The sequence below is a fragment of the Salmo trutta genome, chromosome 38 (assembly GCF_901001165.1).
Source record: "Salmo trutta chromosome 38, fSalTru1.1, whole genome shotgun sequence".
Taxonomy (NCBI): Eukaryota; Metazoa; Chordata; class Actinopteri; order Salmoniformes; family Salmonidae; genus Salmo; species Salmo trutta.
In genome coordinates, this window is record NC_042994.1 from 12,968,219 (window position 1) to 12,975,904 (window position 7,686).

The window sequence follows — 7,686 nt, forward strand, 5'->3', positions numbered from 1 at the left end:
AGACAGGTTATTTCACTTATAATTCACTGTATCACAATTCCAATGGGTCAGAAGTTTACATACACTAAGTTGACTGTGCCTTTAAACAGATTGGAAAATTCCAGAAAATGATGTCATGGCTTTAGAAGCTTCTGATAGGCTAATTGACATAATTTGAGTCAATTGGAGGTGTACCTGTGGATGTATTTCAAGCCCTACCTTCAAATTCAGTGCCTCTTTGCTTGACATCATGTGAAAATCAAAAGAAATTAGCCAAGAACTCAGAAAAAAATTGTAGACCTCCACAAGTCTGGTTCATCCTTGGGAGCAATTTCCAAACGCCTGAAGGTACCACGTTCATCTGTACAAACAATAGTACGCAAGTATAAACACCATGGGACCATGCAGCCGTCATACCGCTCAGGAAGGAGACGCGTTCTGTCTCCTGGAGGTGAATGTAATTTGGTGCGAAAAGTGCAAATCAATCCCAGAACAACAGCAAAGGACCTTGTGAAGATGTTGGAGGAAACAGGTACAAAAGTATCTATATCCACAGTAAAACGAGTCCTATATCGACATAACCTGAAAGGCCGCTCAGCAAGGCAGAAGACACTGCTCCAAAACCGCCATAAAAAAGCCAGACTACGGTTTGCAACTGCACATGGGGACAAAGACCATACTTTTTGGAGAAATGTCCTCTGGTCTGATGAAACAAAAATAGAACTGTTTGGCCATAATGACCATTGTTATGTTTGGAGGAAAAAGGGTGTGGCTTGCAAGCTGAAGAACACCATCCCAATCGTGAAGCACGGGGGTGGCAGCATCATGTTGGGGGTGCTTTGCTGCAGGAGGGACTGGTGCACTTCACAAAATAGATGACATCACGAGGGAGGAAAATGATGTGGATAAATTAAAGCAACATCTCAAGACATCAGTCAGGAAGTTAAAGCTTGGTCGCAAATGGGTCTTCCAAATGGACAATGACCCCAAGCATACTTCTAAAGTTATGGCTTAAGGACAACAAAGTCAAGGTATTGGAGTGGCCATCACAAAGCCCTGACCTCAATCCTATAGAAATTTGTGGGCAGAACTGAAAAAGCGTGTGCGAGCAAGGAGGCCTTCAAACCTGACTCAGTTACACCAGCTCTGTCAAGAGGAATGAGCCAAAATTCACCCAACTTATTGTGGGAAGCTTGTGGAAGGCTAACTGAGACGTTTGACCCAAGTTAAATAATTTAAAGGCAATGCTACCAAATACTAATTGAGTGTATGTAAACTTCTGACCCACTGGGAACGTGATGAAAGAAATAAAAGCTTAAATAAATCATTATCATTCTCTCTACTATTATTCTGATATTTCACATTCTTAAAATAAAGTGGTGATCCTAACTGACCTAAGATGGAATTTTTACAAGGATTAAATGTCAGGAATTGCGAAAAACTGAGTTTAAATGTATTTGGCTAAGGTGTATGTAAACTTCCGACTCCAACTGTAATAACCCCACATACACATGGATTAAAAAGCCTGATAAAAGTACCGATTTTCTCACTTATCCCAAAAAGTGTCACATAGTTGAAAGATCCTTTTTAAAATTAATTGCCTTATTGTTTTCGTCATCAATAAATCAGAAATGAGCGACAAATAAACTCATATCGACAATGTAAAGGAATATTATGTAAAAAAAAAAAATTGTACGGTTTTAAAAGGAAGAGATTTCAGGTAGCTTTAGTTCCCACTGTTTTGCTGTTTGATGTAGCTATTAAACATGTGTAGCATAATGCCTGTCTTTGGACCGCCGAGGTATTCTTTGAGGTGTGTACAACATGCTGAAACGTTTGTCACATTTCAAAATAAAAGTTGTGTCCTTAATTCATTTCCTGTCTCTTCCTGTTTCGAGGTATATGATCCTGGGTAGTCCAGTGCCTCCTGCATGTAATATCGTTCCTATGTCGTCTTGATGTATGATGGTAACTCTCATAGATTCATTTGCTCTCTTCTTCATCGGTTCATCACCTTGCACTCTTTTTCTAGTCGTAGCTTGTTCTCCTTTTTTGCTTTCTCTCCCTCCCCCTTTTCTGTCTCTCTGTTTCTCAGCCCTCCTACATTTCCTCCCCTCAATCTCCTGCAATTAGTCTCCAACAGCTTTCTGCCTCTCTCTCCCTTTTCTTCCCCAATCCCAAACCAGTTATCTCCCCTTTTTTTCCATTATTGGCAACTCCCTCTTGCATATCGACAAGGGCTTCATAGGTGTGAGAAATATGGCACAAACCCCATCCAGCCTCCAATAGGTCTAGATGGAGTATCCACCATGTTGCTCATACTTAGCAATCCTCTCAGATCAGAAAATGGCTCCAGGATAGGGGTGACGGATCAGTTTGGGATTGGGCCCTCCTCCCCCTCTCTCTCCTTCTAGGAGGGCGGCCCGTGGCTGGGCATGTTGGCCATGGTGCCGCCCATCCCAGCTGAGCCGCACATGCCCGAGGGCCCTGCCAGGGCTGGAGGGCTGTGTTTAGGGGTCTGCTGGAGGCCCTGTCCCTGCCCTTGGCCCTGGGTGGCCCCATGGTGGGTGTGTTGCAGGGCGTGGCGCTCCAGCAGGGTGCGGTGGGTGAATGCCCGGTGGCACACAGTGCACTGGAAGGTGCGCTCGGCCCGGTGCGTGCGCATGTGCACATTGAGTGAGCTCTTCTGTGTGAAGCGCTTGCCGCACACAGAGCACTGGAAGGCGCGCACGCCCGTGTGCACCACCATGTGCTTGAGGAGGTAGTCGCGCAGGGAGAAGGAGCGCCAGCAGATGCTGCACTGATGAGGCTTTTGACCTGAGGCACACACAACAGAAAATAGGATCTGTTAGTATGACATGAGTATCAGAGTAGGACTATCTGTTATGTGGAGTTTTAACATGTGTATACAACAATCATGAACAGTAAATGTTTTAAAGGAAGTGATAGTAACTAGTATATATAGAAAGTGGTGGCCTACCGGAGTGTATGAACATATGCTTGCTGTAGTTCTTCCTGGAACGTAACGATTTCCCACAGTGAGTGCAGTCGAAGGACGTCTCAGATCCCTGGGAGGAAGGGGAGGGGCCTGGCGTGCCACAGGTTGACAGAACAGGGGTCATTGGTGCCGGGGGCGGAGCTTGTTGGCTGTGCTCCGTTCCTGCCATGCTGTCAATAACCATCGGTCCGCCCACAAAGAATGAGGCTGATGGCTGTGATTGGCTGACTGGGTACTGAAAAAGTAGCTGAAAGGGAAACAGGAATTGAAATAATGGCCACCAACGACTTTCATGATTAAAGTTTACAAATTGTTGCAATGACTATTTTAAAACTGTTTACATTTGTAACTGACCTGATTGTTGATGGACTGTGAAGAGGTAGGGGGAGACAGTGGCTTGTTTCCTCTTCCTCTGGGGTTGAAGGACATGGTCTGAGCCGGCTCGTTCTGGGGCCAGAAAGCCTCGGGGGAGAAAACTCCAGCCTCATCATAGAATACACCCTCCTGTAAGACAGAGAAGCAAAATTCACTTATGAGTATTACCTAACTTAATTTACCCTAATACATAACCATGAAAAGTCTCTAAAACTGTGATAATGATGAAAGAATGAGTATAGACACTGTTATCCAAAGCAATTTACAGATTCAGAACATGCAGCCCATATGGGTTTAAACCCACAGCCCTGGTGTTTTTTGCCAGCACCATGCTCCAACAAGTTACTGTCTAGGACAAGACAAGACTAACCTGGCCGAAGGTTGCCATGGATTCCTGTGTGCCCTCCTGCCCTTCAACTCGTCTTCCCTCCTCCAAGCCGAAGACCCCTCCATCCGGCTCCTGCACTCCTTCATCCTTCACCACCACTTCCTCTCCTACAAGAACCTAAGAGAAGGTAAAGAAAAACATATAGTCAATTAGAGTATCGAGTCTAAAATTGGTGCTTCAAACTGTGGTGTATGGTCAGGAATGTGAAGACAGTAAAAAGAGAATTATAAACAGGGTTGTTCGAGCCCTGAATGCTGATTGGGTGAAAGCCGTGGTATATCAGACCATATACCATGGGTATGACAAAAAAATACTTGTTTACTGTTCTAATTATGTTGGAAACCAGTTTATAATAGTAATAAGGCACCTTGGGGGTTTGTAGTATATGGCCAATATACCACAGCTAAGGGATGTATCCATGCACTACGTGTTACGTCGTGCATAAGAACAGCCCTTAGCTGTGGACTATTGGCCATATACCACACCCCCTTATTACTTAGATATCAATTTCTCAATGTACAAATGAAGAAAAAAAGGTACTATTTAGAACCTAAAAGGGTTTGAAAAACCCTTTTTGATTCCAGGTGGAACCCTTTTGGGTTACATGTTCCACATTGAACCCAAAAGGGTTCTACCTGGAACCAAAAAGGGCTCTTCTATGTGGACAGCCAAAGAACCCTTTTGGAACCATTTTTTCTGAGAGTATACAGAATTGGCTTAGGTATAATGTAACAACAACTGAAAAGAGGTGCTAGCTGGCACTACATCCAAGACTTAACATGTTTAATGACCCATAGAAGGGGTGTTCACTGTTTAATCAGTCCATGGAATATTATCTAGGAGGATAGCCTAATATAAGACTTCTGGACAGCAACTTCCTTTCAATTATGTTTATTGCTGACACGTTCAGATCTATAGCTTAATTCCAGCAATGACACAATGAGGGTAATTGCCGTCTAGAAGTCCTGCTTTATTCACTTTTGGATGTCTGGCTGCGTATCTGCCTGCCTTACAACTGTAACCATGGGGATCTTACCTGAAGCCTGAGTGGCTGCCTCTGCTTGCGGCTGTGTCCTCCTGCCCCTCTGTCCCTGTCCAAGTCTCTCCCTCTGTGATGTCCATCCATCTCCTCCGCCTCGCAGTATCTGTCCATCCCCACAAGCTCCTCCGAGAGGTCAGCCGCATTGCTGCGGATACTGTCCCGGCCAATGCTGTCCACGCTGCTGACACCAGAGCTGCAGCCGACCGAGAGATTCCCTGAGCTTCCGGCATTGGCGCCGTTAGCGGTTGCCGCTAGCAGGTCTCTCAGCTTGTACCTCACATCCTGAGTGCAACTTGAGTTCTTCATGAGGACTCCGCCGGCCCCTGAGCTCAGCCCGTCAGCCCCACACAGGGCCCCGGGGCTGCCCATGTCAGCTAGAGCCATCAGCCCCACTGGGTTAGCCTGCTCCAGGGCGCCTCCTGGGCCACTCTCGCTAACATTAACGCTCAAGTTAGATCCGCCCAGGCCTGTGACCATGTTGCTCGCTCCGCAGTCCCCTAAGGTGAAGCTCGAGAAGCTCTGGTAACCCCCACCACCGCTGACTCCGCCACCACCACCAATACAACCTCCACCGCTGTCCCTACCTTTACCCCCACCCCGCTCCTCCTGCTTGGGCAGGACCCCAACTGTCATCCCCCCTCCACCTCCACTTGCTGCGGCTGCTGCCGCAGCAGCAACCTTCCTCTGGGAGATGATCTGGGTGCACTCGTCGATGACCGTCTTAATCTGCAGGATGCTGGCAGCGGTGAGGATGCAGAGGGCCTGTGACTGCACCACCACTAGCGAGCCGCTGTACATAAAATCCACCAGCTGCTTCACCGTCTCAGCAGGGACCAGCGGCGGAACCGAGATCTCAGAGTGGCCCAGCAGCAGCTTGTCCTGGAAGAAGGGGCTGCCAGCGGCCAGCACGCAGGCGTGGGCACGCAGCGAGGCGTCGTGTATGCGCACCGTCACATCGCAGAAGAGGCCTTCACGCCGCTGCGTCCGTAAAGCCTCCAGAACAGACTGGCTGGAGTTGTGCAGGTGGATGTAGTGCACCGTCTCCGTGCCCGCAGCCATGGCCTGAGGATGAGGGACGGAGTGGGTGGGGAGGTGGTGCCGGGAGAGTGTCTGTCGGCTCTGAATCAGCTTGAAGGGGAGGGAAGGCAGGGAGGGAAGTGGGTAAGGAGCATGGGCCACTGCGGGCCGGGTGACTCCCCTTAAACACTCATCGGGCTGCTTAGAGGTAATAAAGTTGTATCCACTGTGTCTGCAGGTATAATAGTATGTGTGAGGTTAACTGAGTGATGCACCTGCTTTGGTTAGTGGGTTTCCTTGGAAGTCTTGCAGGGCTCCCCTAACCGTGCAGTCTTGTCACCTCAAGCTCTCAGTGCAACCCTGCTGGAAGAAAATATAAAATTGTGTTCAACAGAGAATTGTATGTGCTGTAACATAATATAACTGATCTAGCTAAATCCTTAACAATATTTAGTTTTTATCTCACAGGTACAAAATTACATTTAATAGGAAATAATTAGCAGGTGGCTGTGGCCTGTACTAAATGACCACAGGTAACATGCCTGATTGACCATGACAAGTGATTTATAAGGGCGGGAATAAATGGGCGCGTGGGACAGACAACAGCCCATGCTAATAATTTTTGGGAAGAATTATCTGTATAGCTAACTAAAGCCCTTTTTGTGTCGTTGAGTGACAGTGGAAAGAGCGGTATGTGTGAATTGCAATAATGTCGATGATATAAATGTAATGCATCATGATATTATATTTCGTAAGACAGGCCTATTGACATAGCTATATTTCAGACAAACATATCTATGCAACCAGACAGGCAAATAACTGTCAAATTGTCACAGTAAATGCTACCATATGCTAGCTAGCTATCAAGCTAATGTTATGTATGTTGACGTTCTTCTTTACGAATTCAGTCTCGTGAACACACAAACATCTTCGGTGTGCATTCGCATGAACAACTACGAGCATGTGGTTTGTAGAAATTTATTGACATTACAATAAATTATAATAACCAAAGCTGACACCTACCAGGGTCCAATTAGCATGGCTAACTTGACTAGCTGGCCACTGGTTGAAAATGGCAAGCTAGCTACAAACTAACGTAACCGTTAGCTAGCTAGCTTCCTGGCTAGCAGTCTTCTTGCATTGGTCTTCGACCTATTTGATATTCGTCTATCGACAACTATTCTACCTTATTTACATATCTGCAGTGTGTAGCGATAATAATAAGCGTATATTAATATGCATGCCTTTCTGTAAACAAATATCTTTCAGCTAGAATTAGCGCGTATTCCTCCAATATTTCTGCTGCAAGCACAGTGCCAGTGACTGCACAGACTTTGTGCAGAATCACACACAGATCTGTATGCATATGGATGGTTAGCTACATGTAGCGCATAATTGTAACGCATTAGCTCAGCGATTCTCAACTGGTTGGTCGTGACGGAGGTTTTGATTGGTTCGCGAGTGTCTGAGTAAAAAAATATATATTATTATTTGATTATTTGTAAATTAAAAATGCTCCAGTCTGAACTTAAACTACTAAAACCAGGTAGAACGTGTGTAGAAATGATAATGAACCTATATGTTTTAATAATTTAACATCTGAACTATTTTTCAATCACAGTATTTTCAATGTAGTTATTAGCAGCGCTATGTAGTTGATTTAGAGGTCTCAAATCAGTGAGCTTAACATTCTTCATCAAGAATATGGGCAACATGAAATGATTGACAATGGAAATGTGGAGCTGTTGTTCCCAGGTGATAATTGGTACATTTACTATCCATATAGCATTACATTTTGGCGATGCTAATATTGGATGGCAACTGAGACAACCTTGTTCAATTTGTGTCCCGAGGCAAAACCATTCGAGAACCACTGCTTTACCTAAA

At 45.6% G+C, this 7,686-nt stretch overlaps 1 protein-coding gene across 4 annotated transcripts; it reads right to left on the minus strand.

Annotated features, from left to right (window-relative positions):
- Nucleotides 1-1,927: 1,927 nt before the first annotated feature.
- LOC115177800 (zinc finger and BTB domain-containing protein 45-like) lies at nt 1,928-7,152 on the minus strand. 4 transcript variants are annotated; one of them, XM_029738771.1, is made up of 7 exons: nt 6,823-7,152; nt 6,062-6,159; nt 4,777-5,844; nt 3,723-3,857; nt 3,332-3,481; nt 2,960-3,224; nt 1,928-2,796 (listed from the first exon to the last, which is right to left on the minus strand). In XM_029738771.1, the coding sequence occupies exons 3-7, from the start codon at nt 5,839-5,841 to the stop codon at nt 2,390-2,392; spliced, it is 2,022 nt and encodes a 673-aa protein (XP_029594631.1). In that variant the 5' UTR covers nt 5,842-5,844; nt 6,062-6,159; nt 6,823-7,152; the 3' UTR covers nt 1,928-2,389. The 4 variants fall into 4 exon arrangements, with proteins under 4 accessions (XP_029594631.1, XP_029594630.1, XP_029594628.1 ...); XM_029738770.1 differs by having other exon boundaries at nt 4,777-5,910; nt 6,075-6,159; nt 6,823-7,151; XM_029738768.1 differs by having other exon boundaries at nt 4,777-6,159; nt 6,823-7,151.
- Nucleotides 7,153-7,686: the final 534 nt, after the last annotated feature.